General features: G+C 37.1%; 1 protein-coding gene across 1 annotated transcript; it reads left to right on the forward strand.

The window, feature by feature from the left end:
• The first annotated feature begins 9,799 nt into the window (after positions 1-9,799).
• On the forward strand, positions 9,800-11,171 carry LOC114756495 (uncharacterized). Its single transcript, XM_028945445.1, has 5 exons — positions 9,800-9,826; positions 9,973-10,314; positions 10,525-10,653; positions 10,730-11,007; positions 11,084-11,171. Exons 1-5 carry the CDS (start codon positions 9,800-9,802, stop codon positions 11,169-11,171), a joined length of 864 nt encoding a protein of 287 aa, XP_028801278.1.
• The last annotated feature ends 6,787 nt before the right edge of the window (positions 11,172-17,958 follow it).

Below are 17,958 nucleotides of genomic sequence, written 5' to 3' on the forward strand. Positions count from 1 at the left end.
GATATAAAAGCTGAACATAGCAAGTGACAATAAAAGATCAAACAAAATTTGGGGAAAAAACGGACAGCGGACGAGCGAGAGCAGAGATGGCAGCACCTCCTTGCATCCTCCACCATCACCATCTTCTATCTCCCGCCTTCTATTTCTCACTCCATGCACCATCATCGCCAGCAAATCACTCCTTCCTTCCATCACCGTCGACGACCTCCATTCCATTCATCATCTTCTTCGCAGAGGAGGGAGACGAGAGGCAAAGCGCAGCAACCTTGAACTTGAGCGACCGTCATCAAGCGATGCCCTTCACCTCTCACCGTTGACAACGCCGTTCATTACTACCAAGATCAGTGACGCCTCTTTCTTCTTCCTCTGAGCTTGCTGCGTCCGATGTGATGAGTGGCTGAATCCCATTGCCTCTTGGGATGGAGATAATGGTTTGAGTTCTAGAGTTACCACAGGGGAGTTAATTTTATTCCATTCATTTCTCTTATCTATATTTTGATTCTCTAGTTGTTGAATGATGCTTTGTTAATGTTAGAAACTGAGATTTTGAGTTGATTATCTCTGTTGAATTAGGTAAATTGACTGTGATTGGATTTTATAGTTTGAAAGTTGTATATTCCTATATTTCCTTTTGTGAGTTTATTGATATTGTATTGTTTGGGATGGTATTATGGATAATATAGTTGATTTGAGCTTGTTTTTGAGTGTCTCAGTTGAGCATTCTATTTATTTTTAAGAGGAACGAGCTATTTGATTTAATCACAGTTGCACACTAAGTAGCTTTTAATTGTAATTTAAAATGTGTTTATTAGCTACAGCAGTAGAAATAATCACCAATTAAGATTGCTTGACTCTATTTTGGGTTTGAGATTTAGTGCATTGTTTTTAACTCCCAAAATATTTTGAACAAGGAAGGTCATTAATCCTTTCTAAAAAGCATTCATTTAATACATTTTATCATAGCAGTTCCCATTCACTTTTATAAAAGAAATATAAAAATAGTATTTCAGATTTATTCTATAATATCTTTAACAGTTAGTAAAGTAAAATTAATTTTCAAAACTCAAAACCTTTTGCCCTGTCTATTTATTATTTTTGATACTTAATTTGTTTAGGATTTCAAATAAAAGCTCCTTAAAATAAGGTGAACGACAAATGCTCTCATCAATGGTTTAAATCAAACTATTCTTTTACATGCGGTTTATATTACGATTGAGAGAATACATGCATATCCACGCTCAATTCTAAAAGGTACTGTGTGTCTAAACATTGTTTAAGGAGCAAGCCAGAAAAGCAATATATAGTGAAAAAATGACTGTCAAGGTGCCTGGGAATGTGCGCGAGTAGAATTGGGCCGATAGCCCAATAGGTGTCTTCAGTGGACCAACCGGCCTCGAGACCTGGGTGTAACTCGAGTGGCTCAGTGTTAGAACCAGGCTTGATCTCTAGTGATGGGAATAAACCTAGTTAACAAAGAAGTCATATGTGCAAAACATTAGAAAAGTACGTAATAATAATAATAATAAGGATTAATATCATCTTTAATCCCTAAAATTTGATCTTGTTTTGGTTTTGATCGCTAAAAATTTGAAAAAAATGATTTTGATTCTAGAAATTTAACCTCATTTAAGACCACCTAAAGAATTTTAATCCTTAGAAGTGTTTTTTTTTAGCTAGTGACCAAAACCTCTAGTTTCAAAGTTGAAAGACAAAAATTAAAATAAAGTCAAATTTTAAGTGTGAACACGTAAATTCTATTCCAAGGAAGAAAAATCACATCACACCAATAAAGGGAGAAATAAATTTGACCAGATTTTAAAATGATTTTTAATCGTAAAACATAATCATAAAACAATTTATAGAAGTTAACTTTATTAAAAAAAAAATATGCTAAAGTATTAAAACGCTAATAGTTGCCAAAAGTTTAACTTTTGTTTTTTTTTTTTAAGAAAAAATTTAGGTGAGTTGGGTTCTCAGATCTTATTAAATTCAAGACATATGTTTAGGTCTAGAAACTTAATTCCAAAGTTTAACTTAATTCAAAAACAAACGTAAAGAACTTAAAGCACACAAACACGCCCCCCACAAGCCCGCCAACAACAATCATCACATGACTTCAGCACACAAAAAACGAAAAGAACTAGATTCAGCCCATTAGTCTCACCTCTTCAAACAATCATTTAACCACAACACGATTTGAATACAGAGCATCATATAATAGATTACGCAAAAGTACATTTTAATTTTTTAACTGCAGACAAGGTTTTTTTTATGTCTAATCTTACAAAGTGTATTTAAAATTTTTCAGTCCTAACATTGTTAACATTAATGATGATATTAAAATTTTAGATGTTACCAAAATATCCTCAAATATCAAGATCATAAGTTCAATTTTGTAAATATTTTATAAAAAGCATCACTTGAGACGAACAGTGTTAGAGTTTAAAAAATTAAGAAAAATACCTTATAAAATTAACAAAGCAGAATATTAAGATCAAGTTGGCACGTTAACACATCCCTTTTACGTGAATTATACATATACAAAGAGACGTTTGTGAGGATGGCAAAATAAAAAAATTATAGTAAAGATTTTTATTTTTTATTTTGGTAAATTAGAATAGATTTTTTTATTTTATCATTTGTTACTTACCAACGGAATGAATTCAAGAACTCATAACATTCGAGTTGAATTTCCAACGCTTTATAATTAAAATAAATGTAAAGAAGATATTTAGTTAGCCATAAAAAGATGGGTTAAAGTTGGTGTTTTGTCTACCTGCCAAGATAAGGATTATTCTAGCCCACACCACCCCGCAAATTAGGATGAACAAGCTTATAGGTTGGCGAGCTTACGTGACTAATTTCTTCTTTCATCTTAAAGCTCTCGGTAGAAAGGCATCCAAAGAGACAGTAGAATAGCATCGAACACTCATCCCGCGCCTCGAGTCACTGCCCTAAAACTAGCGATTTAGGACGCAGACTGCAACCCCTACTCCACAACGAGCGAAGGACAATCCGCTGCTATTGTATTTTGAATGTTGTGGATGTTTTCTTGAATTATGTAATAATTCAATTAAGCTTTAATTTGCCTAGTCTCTAGATATGAAAAGCATTTTTTGTATATTATTATTTTTAAATTGATAGGGGATTTTCTAGATCATATGTGATTAAAAAAAAAAAATTCAAATCACCCACCATCTAGATAAATGCACCTTTTTATTTTTTTTTAAAAAAGCACACTTTCTGCACCGATTGTCTCTATAACTAGTGTAGAAAGTGTTATTAATGTATTGGAAAAATAATAATAAAAATTTATTGAATTTTAAAATGAAAAATAATTAATTTTGATAAATTTTAACTTATTAAAACCATTAGGAAAATGAATTTGAAAGTCCTTGTAGTTTACTTTCATTTTGAATCAAGTCCTTCTACTTTTTTTTTATTAGATCCTTATATTTTTTTACAGTTACATCCGTTGGTCCTTGAGTGTTAAATCTGTTAAACAAACACTAACACCGTTAATAATTCCCGTTGGGCACCTCTGAAATATCACTCTCTCTCCCCTCCCCTCCCCCATAAACCCAATTTCCTGCAAACTCTGCTCTCTCCTGCGCTCATCCCTAAGATTGTCTCTTTCCCCACCATTCTCTCAACCTATAATGACTTGACATTCCTTCCTAGCTCTCCATAACACCTTTCCTTGTCTCAGTCACAAAGTCACTGCGATCCTCTTCAACCATCCTCACGGTCACGTTTCCTTCACCACCCAACTCGACCCCCGTCAGACAATTATGTAACAGAATAACATGAAAGAAAACGATAGTCTAGAAACTTGGAAGAACTTAGAGTGAGGAATACACTTAGAGAATGACGAAAAAAAGAGGCACTTTTGAGCTCAATATATGTAGACATATAAAGCAGCACGGGATATGATTTCAAGTCATATATATCATCTTTATTTGTCGAATTATATACTACTATATATACAAAAACATGAAGAAAAATCCAAGTGTTTAGTAGGCATGTATTATATATAGCATGGTCGCATTGAGGAAAGAAATTGAAACAACTATATATGCGGAGGCTATATGAATGAAAAATGAAGGATGGCCTCCCTTGTTTTAGTACTAAAAAACAGAGGCATTTTCCATGTCTTATTAAAATGTTGTTTGTAGCGTATGGAATTTTGTTGCAAACTAGTTTTAGGTGACTCATATTATTCATTATCATTCTTTGTTTGTAGAAGCATCCCAACAACCATTAACACCGGCGACATGGTGACATTGTTATCACCATCCACTGCAGCGGGCACTACTACAAATTGGGGAATACTTGACGCTAAATATTTGACGGTTATCATAAAAACCATCAAATATAATCCCCCCGAAAGAAACTTGACCGTTTCTAAAGAAACCGTCAATTTTAGTAGAAAAATATTTGACGGTTTCAAAGAAACCATCAAGTATTGCAAAATACTTGACGGTTATAAAATACCGTCAAGTATATAAAGGTAAACTTGACGGTTTTAAATCAAAACCGTCAAGTTTAGTAATACTTGACGGTTTTGATTTAAAACCGTCAAATATTATTTGAGAATACTTGACGGTTAAAACCCGTCCCTTTCCCCTGTTCAGTCTCTCAGTTCAAAATTTCTAACGCCCCCGCCCCTCCGCTTCGGACTCTCCAAGCCGCCGTACCCACCTCTGTTTCGGCCGTTCCCTTTTGCTTTTTTTGCCCGTCCTTGTCCTCGTCCTCCTCATCGTCCCTCTCGGTGTCTTCCATTATCGGTGCGGCATCCTCCTACTTTGTCATTGTGCGTGCATTCCCGATTGCGCCCCCTTCCGCTTCGGACTCTCCAAGCCGCCGTACCACCACCTCGTTCCCTTTTGCTTTGTTGCCCGTCCTGCTCTCGTCTCACCTCGCCCTTCATCGTCCCTCTTGGTGTCCCCCCATTATCGGCGGCATCCTCCTCTTCGTCTGTCGTGCATTCTCCAGATTGTCATTTCGGCTCCAGGTTGGTAATGCTTCACTCGCTCCCCTTATTTCCTTTAGTTCTTCCTTTGAGAAATGATTGTAGTGGAAAGGGAATGATAGGATAATGCTAGGACCGTTCACCATGCACACACAAAGGGAAAATGGGTTTGCTATTTGGCCGAATGGGTTTTCTTTTCTGTTCTTGATTCTAAATGGGTGTTTCGCATTTTGATCAGTTTGGTTTAGGGTGTTTTAGTTTTTTGTTTTCGCAATAAAGTCTGGGGAATGCAATGCTAATGTTTCAATTTTTGTTTTTGTAATTGAAATTGACTATGTGCTGGTTTGGTTTTCTGCCATAAAGCCTGGGGAATATAAGTTATAAGCCGTTATGCTGTCAATTTTTTTCAAATGGAATAGCACATTAGTAGTAGTAGATATTTTTCAAACTGAAATGAAAGTAAATTTTTGTTGAATTACTAGTTGTTAACAACTACTAGTTGTTAGCAAGTAGAATTAAAGAGGGATAAAGTGATCAATAGTGACTCATGTGTTGACTTTCTATTTTTGTTTAATTCTCATAATATCTTTGAGTCACTGATCACATTTTCCTCTAAATGATTCATCTTAGTCGGGGACCATGGGCAAAGAATGGATGTCCGCCAATCGTCTATCAAAAGAATATTGGGATGGGGTAGAACATTTTATTAAGTTTGCGATTGAGCACGCCGATGATCGCAACAGGATTATTTGCCCCTGTCTTAAATGTTGCCTTTTGAAGTGGGTTTCGCCATCCGATTGTGAGAGCCACTTAATTATCAATGGAATTGATCAAAGTTACAAGTGTTGGACAAAGCACGAGAGACAAGAGATGTGAGTAATAGTAGTCGAGGCATAGTGAAAGCTGTGGATCATCTAATCTTGACATGAGTACATGTGAAGCTGATCGTCTTGAGGAGATGACAGATGCGATTGAACGGGAACTGAGATTGTCCTGAAATTTTGATAGATTGAAGTGTGATGCTGAGACACCTCTATATGAAGGTTGTACTGATTTCATAAATTGTCTGCAGTGTTGAAACTGTATAATTTGAAAGCAAGAAATGGGTGGAGCGACACAGGCTTCACAGAACTGCTGTTGCTTGTTAAACAAATGCTACCGAAGAAAATGAGCTTCCAAGTAAAACGTATGATGCAAAGCAAGTGTTGCGCTCTGTCGGCCTCAGCTATGAGAAGATACATGCTTGCCCCAATGATTGCATTTTGTTTAGGAAGGAGTATAAGTCATATAAGTGTTAACTAAGTGTCCTAAGTGTAATGCATCACGCTACCAAGAGAATGGGAAGAGCCCGAAGAAGGAATTATGGTATTTTCCCATAGTGCCAAGATTCAGACGCTTGTATAGTAATGTAGAAGATGCGAAAATTTAAGGTGGCATGCAGATGAAAGGGTTAAAGATGGCATGCTTCGCCATCCTACTGATTCTCCAGAATGGAAGAAGTTTGATATTGAGTATCCTGAATTCAGGGAAAGATAGAAATCTACGTCTTGCATTAGCCACCGACGGGATGAACCCTTATGGGATGCAAAGCAGCACCCATAGCACATGGCCAGTGATTTTGTTTATATATAACCTTCCTCCATGGCTATGCATGAAACGCAAGTATTCAATGATGTCTATGATAATATCTGGGCCAAAGCAACTGGGAAATGACATAGATATATATCTAGCTCCATTAATTGACTCGAAAGTATTGTGGGAGAATGGAGTTGATGTATATGATGCATATAAGGAAGAAAATTCAAGTTGAGAGCTATGTTATTTGGCACAATTAACGACTTTCCTGCGTATGGTAATCTCTCAGGGTATAGCATTAAAGGACAACTTGGTTGTCCCATTTGTGAAGAGAGCACAGATTCCATAAGGTTGAAGCATGGAATGAAAAATTCATATATGGGACATCGTAGATGGTTGCATCGTAATCATCCTTACCGGCGATTCAAAAAATATTTTAATGGGAATTCAGAAGAAGGTAAGGCACCAACACCGTTGATTGGGGAGGATGTATTTCAAAAGGTGAAAGATATAGATTGTGAATTTGGAAAACCTTTTGCGAAGCATGTTGGAACAAGTGGGTGGAAGAAGAGGTCTATTTTCTTTATACTGCCGTATTGGATAACCCTGAATGTGAGACATTTTTCTTGATGCTATGCATATTGAGAAAATGTATGTGAAAGTCTGTTTGGCACATTACTCCATATTCCCGGGAAGACTAAAGATGGCATAAATGCCAGGCTAGACATGGTTGAAATGGGGATAAGGGAGGAATTGGCACCAGAGGATAAGGGAACTCGTACATTTCTTCGTCCGGCAGCTCACACCCTTTCTAGAAAAGAGAAAAGTAGTTTTTTGTGAGTTTCTTGCTTCAGTAAAAGTGCCGGAAGGTTACTCTTCTAACATTAGTAACCTTGTGTCAATGAAGGATATGAAGTTAAAAGGTTTAAAATCTCATGACTGTCATGTCTTAATGGAAAACTTTATTCCAGTGGCAATACGGGCTATTTTACCTGATAAGGTACGAGTTACGATCAAAAAGTTATGTTTCTTCTTTAAGTCTCTTTGTAGCAAAGTGATTAATCCTAGTAAATTGCCAAGATTGCAAACCCGAATCATAGTTACGTTATGTGAACTTGAAATGTATTTTCCTCCGACTTTTTTTGACATCATGGTCCATTTAACCATTCACTTAGTTAGAGAGGTCCAATTGTGTGGCCCAGTGTATTTAAGATGGATGTACCCAGTTGAGCGTTACATGAAAATATTGAAAGGGTATGTGAAAAATCGAAGTCGGCCAGAAGGTTGTATTGTAGAACGATATATTTGTGAAGACTACTGAATTTTGTACCCATTACTTAAAAAATGCAAGTGATATTGGGGTTCCAATGTCTCGTCATGAGGGAAGAACAGATGGAGAAGGGATTATGGGAAAGAAAGTCGTAACTATTTCAAACCAATAGTGGGAGCAGGCACATCTATATGTATTGCACAACTCCGAAGAGATTGAGGACTATGTGCATGAGCATATTGATGAGCTAAAGAGGGATAATCCCAATAAACTTGAAAGTTGGTACACCAAAACACACAATAAACAATTTACAGCATGGTTGAGAGAGCATGTGCATGGCAAGTATAATAATGATCCTAATTCTGTTTCGAAGAAATTAAAGTTGTTGGCAGATGGACCGAGCAAACATGTGATTTCTTTCACAAGCTACCTTATGAATGGATTCACTTTCTATACTAAACAACAAGATGATAGGAGTAAACAGCAAAATAGTGGCGTAACTCTTGTAGCTAGTACCATGCATATATCGAGTGCCAAAGATAAAAATCCTATCTATGCACGTATGTCATACTTTGGAGTGATTGAGGATATTTGGGAGTTGGATTAAATTGAATTCAGAGTTCCGGTATTTGGTTGCAAATGGGTGGATAATAATAATGCATTGAGGATTGATGACTTAGGTTTTACAATTGAATTTGAATAAAGAAGGATACAAGGAAGAGCCATTCATTTTGGCTTCTCAGGCTACGCAAGTGTTTTATGTCCTTGACCCGGCTGCCAAAGGATGGTCTATTGTTTTGTTGACTAATAAATGGATATTGAAGAGACAGGGTATGAGACAATGCAATTGAAGATGATCCTTTCAAGGGGCCTCACTTGATTCTCATTTAAATGAAGATCAATCCATGTATGTCAGACATGATCACAACGACGGAATATGGATTTCAAAGAGGGGAAAGTGTTTCGTAAGAAGATCAAAACAATTCAAACCAAGAAGAACATGCAAAAACATAAGAGTAGAAAAAAAAAGATCTTCTTAAACATGCATGTAAATTCTCTCATTATTTTCTTTGATTCTTTTATTTGTTTTAATTTTGTTCAAATAAATTTCGTCATTAATGACTTTATTTTCATTTAATGGATTCTGATTCATTTTGTTTACTTCAATTTCATCGCAGATGGCAGACGATACCGAATCTAGCATTGATAACCCATCTCAGCCAAGAGATGTCTCTGAGCAGGAGAGACAGTTGCAAGAGGAGGCAGCACGCATACAGAGGGGCCTTTGTGTCATGCAAGAGGTCGTGAAAGCTCGAACAAAAGGAAAGAAATCTGCCATACAGTGGAATAAGAAAGGACAAGCTGTACGGTCAAATAAATTTATCAGCTATATTGGGGCAGTGGCACGAAGCACCGTGCCCATTACAGCGCAGCATTGGAGGAGGGTTGATCGTTCAGTGCGAGACACTATTTGGACATATGTATCGGTAATATATTATAACTCAAATTTCGTTTTCTTACAAGCTGCGTGACACTAATGTGTTGTTTTATATGTTTTGCAGTCTGCATTTGATATAAATGAGAGCAGGAAGAGGTTTGGAGGGGAAGGCTGGGAGGGCACTACGCTCTTTCTGATATTTTGTCACACACAAGTACTTGAAGGATCCTTCCACAGCCGACGAGTCCCAGGTTCCTAGCTTGATACGGGACTTGGTCAAACCAGAGGATTGGGCTGCTTTTGTGACGTCACGTCGTGATAGGCAATTTCAAGTAATAATCCTCGCTCTTTTTGATATTAATAGTCCATTTTGTTTAATCTATATATTGTTTAATTGTGAATCTACTTTGTTTTTGCAGGAATTAAGTTCCCAAAATAAGGAAAGAGTAAAGAAGAATGAGTATCCCTACCGAAAGGGCCGCTTGGGTTATGCGGGCCTTGAGCAAGAGGTGACTCAGCAGGAGGGATCAGATGTCACTGTATCATGTCAAATGCTGTGGGCACTGGCCAGGCAAAATAAAGATGGCCAAATTATAATCCTCCTCGCGTTAAGGAGGTCGTGGACAGGATGGTGAGTATTATTCTAAATTAAATAATCTTCACGTTATTGTCAAATATCTTTAAGTATGAATAACTATATCAATGTTTGTTGCACAGGAGAGTTTGTCCCAGGAAGTTTCGCATGGGGCATATTCTGCAGATGACCAGGATATATTGAGGAGGGCATTGGGGACTCCTGACCATCCTGGTCTTCTTAGGGGTGTCGGTTATGGAGTCACCAAGAGAGATTACTTTGGGTACCGACAAAAGCCCTCTTCATCGTGCACGCCTTCCTCTGCTGAGTTCATGGAGCTGAAGGAAGAAACACGCTGGTTAAAGGAGCAGGTTAAAGTGCAAGCGCTCCTAATCGAGCAGTTGATCAAGATACAAGCACCACAGCCGGCTCCGAATCTCAGCCCAAGTGGCAAAGACAGCTGCACATTCTCCTTGCTACCTGAGGTATAATACTTGTGTTTATATAATTACATTCAATAATTTATATATCTAGCTAACTTGTCTCTTATGTTAAACAAATCAGGGTGAAGCGGACGTTCAGTGTATGGCAGATAGCCCTAAACATCACACTGTTGCAACGGCCGCATGTTCAATTTACCGGGGGAGAGTATAATTCATAATGTTCCTCTCCCTGCTGATCATGTGAGGGTGCAGTTGAACACTACTATTGATGCGAATTATGCCCTCCCGATTCCCACCCCAGATGCAGAGACAGTGGCTCAAGCAGTGGGTAGCTTTGTCGCTTGGCCTGGCCGTCTTCTTACATTAGGACATCCTTCAAAGGTATATATGTATAGGTCTACTTCATTCAGCTGATTTAAAATAAACTCTATTTTAATTACTAACAGTTGTTTGTCAGTCTAAGGGGAAGAAGAGCCTATTGGGTGATCACTCATTATCATCACCACAGAAGCAGCCCTCTGAGCCCGTTCAAGTGGTATCATCAAGATTCCGAATATGTCTTGAGGAATATGCAATTGGGGCCAGATTAGAACATGGCGAGGATTTCATGATTCCCCTAGAGTTTGAGCCAGAGGTATACGGTCGACCCTCGTCAGATTATGTCACAAATGAAGTATTGAAAGAGATTCTGACGCATGGAATGGCCAGCACAAATGCCTGTAACTTTTATATCAGGTATTTGTTAAAACCTTAACTAAATACTTAAGTATTTAAACATTTATTCTATTGATATCTTCGTTTGTTGATTTAGATATCTTTTCAAGAACTTCATAGCCCCTGGTGGCCTTGATGACAAGTTCAAGATTCAGCCCCCACACTTTTGCTGGCCACGGACCTAATATGAAGAAAGACTTATCCAGAGACTTGTTAGATATCTTCATTTCTAGGGCAACACCGGGGGCTCAGACTTTGTTTTTGGCGCCTTATTGTCAGGGTAAACTTTCCTAAATTCTTTCATTTTCAAAATAATTTGTAATAGTTCTAATTGTCTTTCTTATACTTAGGGGACACTGGATGCTGATTGTGGTCAATCCCACAAAGCCGAGGATTTGGTATCTTGATTCTCTTCATGGGGATCCAACCAATCGACCATTTATGGTTTCATTGTTCAACAAGTAATTTATCTCTATTATTTAATTTAATTTAATTTCTTGCTTCAATCAAATTTTTGACAATCATTAATATTCAATTTTATTGTCTTCTCAGGGCTTTGTGGCTATACCGCACAAATCAGGCCTTACCCTGCCCCCCGGTAAAAAACGGCCAATTTGACGATACCTTCTCGTGGAAGAAAGTGAAGGTATTCACTACCATGATTTACTATTCTACTAAATATGGTTTATTTATATGATTGACTAATATTATTTCCTTTTCCATTCTTTACAGTGCCCACGTCAGCCCAACAAGAGCTCCCATTGTGGATATTGCGTGATGAAATTTATGAAGGAGATAATTCTGCACAATGCTGACTCAATTCCCACGTAGGTAATATGCATTTGTTAAGGTTCAATTTATATATTTAAGAATTATTGTACTTACTGTAGCTTTACATTTCTATCTAACTTAAGTCATAATTTGTGGTTGCATACAGTACTTTGCCGACACATATTGCACAGTGTATTCATCTGCTCAGATGGAAGAAATCGTTGAGGAGTTGGCGATGGCCTTATTCCGTCAGTGGGCACAACATAGATAGGGAAGTGTACATTAAGACAGTGTATGTACGTACAGCTAGCTTTGGTTTCAATATAATTTTGGTTTTGGTTCATTTTTGGCTGTTGGTTAGTTTTAGGCATTGCACAACTTTGGCAATTGGCTAATTTTGGAATTGGTTCACCTTTTTGTACTTGCCAGAATTTTAATATATCAGTTGGTTTTTTCATTGGTTCATGTATATATATGATAATGTAAATATTTTCGTTCATTAACATATATGTATATGGTTGAATTGGTTTGAATGCTGGCCTGCATGATTCTGTTGAATGAGCGTTTGTTATCGGTTTCAAAATTGCAGGGGGTTGCTGGCAAAGGAGAACGAATTTTTAAAAAAAAAAACAATAATACTTGACGGTTATTAGTTAAAACCGTCAAGTATTATAACATACTTGACGATTACTTTTAAAACCATCAAGTATTAAATAATACTTGACGGTTTTTCAAAAATAACCGTCAAGTATGTTTATAATACTTGATGGTCACTCTATGGAACCGTCAAGTATTACAGAATACTTGACGATTTTTGGAACCGTCAAGTATAATCAAAATAATTGGCGGTTTTTCTCTAGTAACCGTCAAGTATGATTTAAATATTTGACGGTTAATAACCGTCAAATATTTGCTGTGGAAATATATGACGCCAGTATAGTTGACGGTTTTTAACCGTCAATATGATCCAAAATAACCGTCGAGTATTTTTCATTTTGTAGTAGTGGGGGTTTCTTTCTTTTAAACCAGCCAAGAAGTGGGTCAAAATTCTCTCCATACAATTTACTTTGTAGATTGTTTCCTTAAGGTACGAATAGCTCAGCATGAGAAGATCAACTCATGTGGCTTCTTCAAGCTGTAGTCCAATCTTCTCCAATGTATTTCTGCCCGATTTGAAAACATCCAATATGTTGTTTGTTTTGCAGTAATCCAAAAAGACACCTAGTTGTTGTGAGGATGTTAGGATTAAGGTTTTGATGATAACAAAGTAAGAAATTTGTGTTTCAATATGTTGATTGATTATCTGATCGATCAAGGATTTATCGATAAGCTGATAGATAATATCTCTGTACAATCAAGTAACTTAGCAGAAACTTTGATCGATAACTTGTTCGATAATGTGTTGATCGATCATTGTTAACTTAGTTATGTATGAAAGTCTGGAATAAATTATCAATCACTTGATCGATAATCGGAATGATCGAACATCGAGATACAAATCTGATAGGGAAATTATTGATCACATGATCGATAAACAAATTATCGATGAGAAGACAGATAAATAGTAATGTACTCTACTCATTCTATGTTTTGCTTTAGTCATCATTTATTGACCACATTATCGATCAGTCATTTATCGATAATATGATCGAACATTACTTCATAACTCTGTGTGTAGGTAATTATTTCAGTAGCTTATCGATCAGCAAATTATTGATCACATTATCGATAATCAGCACATCGTGTTTAAATCATGGTTCTTCGATCACAGGATCTATAATCACATTATCAATAATATGATCGATCACCGCGCTTCATGTTTGCCTTCTTTTTCACATAACGTGATCAATAAATCAGTTCTTTGATTTTACAAGAATAAACCTCTTTGTCGATCACTTGATCGATCATTCATTATTCAATACACCTATATAGCTTGAGTTTTCACTGAATATACTTTTGCTAATTGTTTATCGATAAGGTTATCCATCATCCATTTATTGATAATATGTTTGAAAATTATTGTTTTAAAATATGTTCTATAACACTTTGTTTATCGATGACCTGATCGATCAACAAGTGTTTGATCACTTGTTCGATCAAGAGGCGATTTCAATTTAAACTTTAACTAGTCACGATATTTCTCAAAATTTATCATCTAGTTCATTCGAGCTTTCCTTAGCCTTCATGATTGTCTTAATTCTCTATTTAAAGAGATTCAAAATCAAAAGTGACCTTAATCTTCTTTTTCTATGCATAGCAGTATGATGTCACTATTCCCCTTTATCGAACACTTGATCAATAAATCATTGATCCATCACTTGATCGATAAACTTAGTTATCTGTTTCAAAAGCTCTTACTCTAGATAATCGATAAACTAATCGATCAAGCAGTAATCGATCATTACTTCGATCAAGTACGATCAATTATTACACAGCACATTTAACAACTGAATGATTCTACCCGTAAACTATGAATGTTCATTTTATTGTCTGTTTGGTTCTGCCCTTGATCTTACTCTGCAAAGAAAAACTTATTGAATCAATGTATTATTGCATATTACAAAGGAAAACCCAACGGCTCTCCAACGGTTATCCAAGTAGCCTATAACCTACCTTGTCAGAAGCATTAATGGCGAAAACCATTGCAATTGGGAAAACATGCAACCGGACTCTCAACGGCTAGAAGCTCAACTATAAAAGGCGTGAAGAAGCATTAAATGAACAGATTAAATACACAAGCTACCGTCTGTCGATCATTTACTGTTATATTCAATACTCTGTTCTTCCATATACCGAACTTCAGTGATTATCATTTATTCACTCTGTAAGAGAGTCTGTACCCTTCTTCATTAATCACGATTTGTGTGAAACTCAAGAGTGTGGACTCTAGAGTGGGTTGTAACCTTACGGGTAGTAAAGGGGAGTGATTGAGAGTATCAATTACTGTACCAAGGCGCCAAGAGCCTGATCAATCTTGGAACATAGTGGAATACTCAGAGGTGTTCTGAGTACTAGACGTAGGTCAAGTGGTTGAGACCGAACCAGTATAAATCCTGTGTGTACTTTTCTATGGTGAAATCTCTCTAACTCACACTCTCTGTTTCTGATAGTATATTATTTTAATTTCACAAAATTTTTGAACTAACCGAATTCACCCTCCTCTTGGGTGAGACTGCCACTAAAATTTAGTATCAAAGCAGGTCTCTTCAGTAAAGACTTAACAATTTGAAGAGAGATCCCATGGCAAGATTCAGAGACAGCCTGCTACCCAAAGGGTGTTCAACATCCAAACCGCCTGGCTTTAATGGAGAAAACTATACTTTCTGAAAGATGAGGATGAAGATCTTCATCAAGGCGACCGAGTATGGATTATGGGACCTGATCGAGCATGGTAACTACGTTCCTATGAAAATTGTAGATGGACAACAAGTATGTAAGAGTCCTAGCGAGTTCGATGAAAAAGACAGAAAGTTGGTGACTCTAAACGACAAAGCCATCAACATACTTACCTATGTACTGAGCCAATGAGAATACTTCCGAGTTTCCAGTCTGGAAACTGCGAAAGAAATGTGGGAAGCACTGGAGATAGCTCACGAAGGGACTACCGGTGTAAAACAGAGCAGAATCAACACTCTCACCACAAAATTTGAGCTATTCAGAATGAAGGATGGAGAGAGTGTCCGAGACATGGAAGTCAGATTCTCGCATCTCATAAATCATCTCACGGCACTCAGAAAGAAGTATGGTCAGGAGGACCAAGTGAGAAAAATCTTAAGTGGTCTCACAAAAGAATGGGAGCCGAAGGTAACAGCAATTGAAGAAACGAAGGGAGAATCAATTGGCTCTATTGCGGCGCTATTCAGAAGCCTTGCAGAATATGAGAGCAAGCAAAGATATAAAAAGGAGATAAATGAGAAAAACCACAAGAGTATCGCTCTCAGAACTCAAGAGAGCGAAGATGACAACGAAGAAGACTTGGAGGATGACGAAATGAGTCTTATCGTCAGAAGATTCAAGAAATTCTACAAGAGCAAAGCCGAAAGGAAGTTTCAGTCAAAACGTAGAACCTCCACATCTTAGAATGAGCCAAAAGAACCGATCATCTGCTTCGAATGCAAGAAACCAAGACACATCAAAGCAGAGTGTCCCCAGCTATCCAAGATGAAAGACAAAGAAAAGAAGAAAGAAAGATTTAGAAAGAAGAAAGCCTTTGTCACATCAATCTGGGGAGATAGTTCTTCAGAAGAAGAAGAAAGTGATGATGAAGAAATCGCTAACATCTGTCTTGTGGTTCAGGACGACAAAGAATCAGAGACAGATGAGGTAATCACTTATGAACCCTCCTATGATGAATTACAGTCTGAATACAACGCATTACATTTAGAATTAGTAAGAATTGCAAAGGAGTTAGTAAGCTCCAAGAAAAGAATAAGATTCCTAGAGGAACAACAAATGAAGCAGAAGGACAACACAGTCCCACCTCCAATATGCATGGAATGTGAACAGAACAGAAAGAAGGCCGATGATCTCACAAAAACCTTAGAAAAATTCACTAAGGGTATTGAAATGCTCAAAGTGATTTTGGGAGCTCAACGATGTTCGATGGATAAAACTGGAATAAGATATGATCCTGTTCAAGATAAGACGAAGGGAAAGAAAAAAAGTAGCAAGAAAAGAATAAGATGGATACTTGTATATATGCCCTTAGTGAGGAACAGCAATCGATGGATACTCAATTGCAAAGGAGTTGGTAAGCTCCAATAAAAGAATAAGATTCCTGGAGGAACAGCAAACGAAGCAGAAGGACAACGCAGTCCCACCTCCAGTATGCATGGAATGTGAACAGAACAGAAAGAAGGCCGAGGATATCACAAAAACCTAAGAAAAATTCACTAAGGGTATTGAAATGCTCAAAGTGATTTTGGGAGCTCAACAATGTTCGATGGATAAAACTGGAATAGGATATGATCCTGTTCAAGGATAAGATGAAGGGAAAGAAGAAAAGTAGTGGTCGATCGTATCTCACATTCTTTAGAAATACTATTCATTCCTCTAATCCTTTTGCACTTTGTTCTTATTGCAACTGTAAAGGTCAGACAGCTATCACAGGAAGAAAGGAATTTACGGGACATTAAAATGGGTGCCCAAAGGTACTCATGTGCCTAGGACAACTCATACTAACCAAAAAGGACCCAAGAAGGTATGGGTACCTAAAACATGATTGTGTTGTTGCAGGTGTGCCTCAAAGCATCTAGAACAAACAAATGGTACATTGACAGTAGATGCTCTAGACATATGACAGGTGATACTGAGAAGTTCACATCACTCAAACCAAAAGACGGAGGTAAAGTAAGTTTCGGTGGCAATCAATCTGGAAGAATTGCTGGAATCGGAGAGATAGGAAGTAACAAAGGAATAAAGGTTGAAGACATATACTACGTGGAAGGTCTGTGTCACAATCTACTCAGCGTCAGTCAGAGTACCGACAAAAATAACTGGGTGATCTTCGATTCAGAAGAATACTTAGTAATAAGCAAAGACGACTTGCCATTGAAGAAAGAAGAGTTGAATATAAAGCTGAGAGTTCCAAGGGACAGTAACTATTATACACTCCAAATTGACTCTAAATCTTCTAAAAACTGTTTTATTAGTAAAAAGGAGAAAAGTTGGGTTTGGCATAAATGTCTTGCACATGTTAACATGAATCAACTTTCAAAATTAACAAAAAGGGATTTGGTTATTAGTTTACCAAAAATTCAATACGAACATGATATTATTTGTGATGCCTGTCAAAAGGGTAAACAAACAAAGTCTTCGTTTAAGTCAAAGAAGACAGTCTCAACTGAAAGGCCACTCCAAATGCTTCATATGGATTTGGTTGGTCCATTGAGAGTGAAAAATTTTCAGTGGAAATCTGTACACTCTTGTGATAGTTGATGACTATTCGAGATTCACTTGAACTTTGTTTCTTTCCTCTAAAGATGAAACATTTAATGCATTCATTGTTTTTGCCAAAAAGGTCCAAAATGAGAAAGGTAGTTCTATTGTGTCAATCAGGTCTGATCACGGAGGAGAATTTGAAAACAACAAATTCACAGACTACTGTGACGAGCATGGAATTGATCACAACTTTTCAGCACCAAGAACTCCTTAACAAAACGGTGTCGTTGAACGAAAAAACAGAGTTCTCATAGAAATAGC

This window comes from Neltuma alba, unplaced genomic scaffold (assembly GCF_004799145.2).
Source record: "Neltuma alba isolate B1F8T4 unplaced genomic scaffold, ASM479914v2 tig00010417_pilon, whole genome shotgun sequence".
Lineage (NCBI taxonomy): Eukaryota > Viridiplantae > Streptophyta > Magnoliopsida > Fabales > Fabaceae > Neltuma > Neltuma alba.

What these genes read in the sequence shown, in the direction of transcription:
- LOC114756495 (XM_028945445.1), top strand. Translation starts at nt 9,800, where the DNA reads ATGTCAAATGCTGTGGGCACTGGCCAG. An exon ending in ATGCTGTGGGCACTGGCCAG is followed by an intron (nt 9,827 to 9,972) that starts GCAAAATAAAGA and finishes TTTGTTGCACAG; the next exon opens with GAGAGTTTGTCCCAGGAAGT. An exon ending in CATTCTCCTTGCTACCTGAG is followed by an intron (nt 10,315 to 10,524) that starts GTATAATACTTG and finishes GTGAGGGTGCAG; the next exon opens with TTGAACACTACTATTGATGC.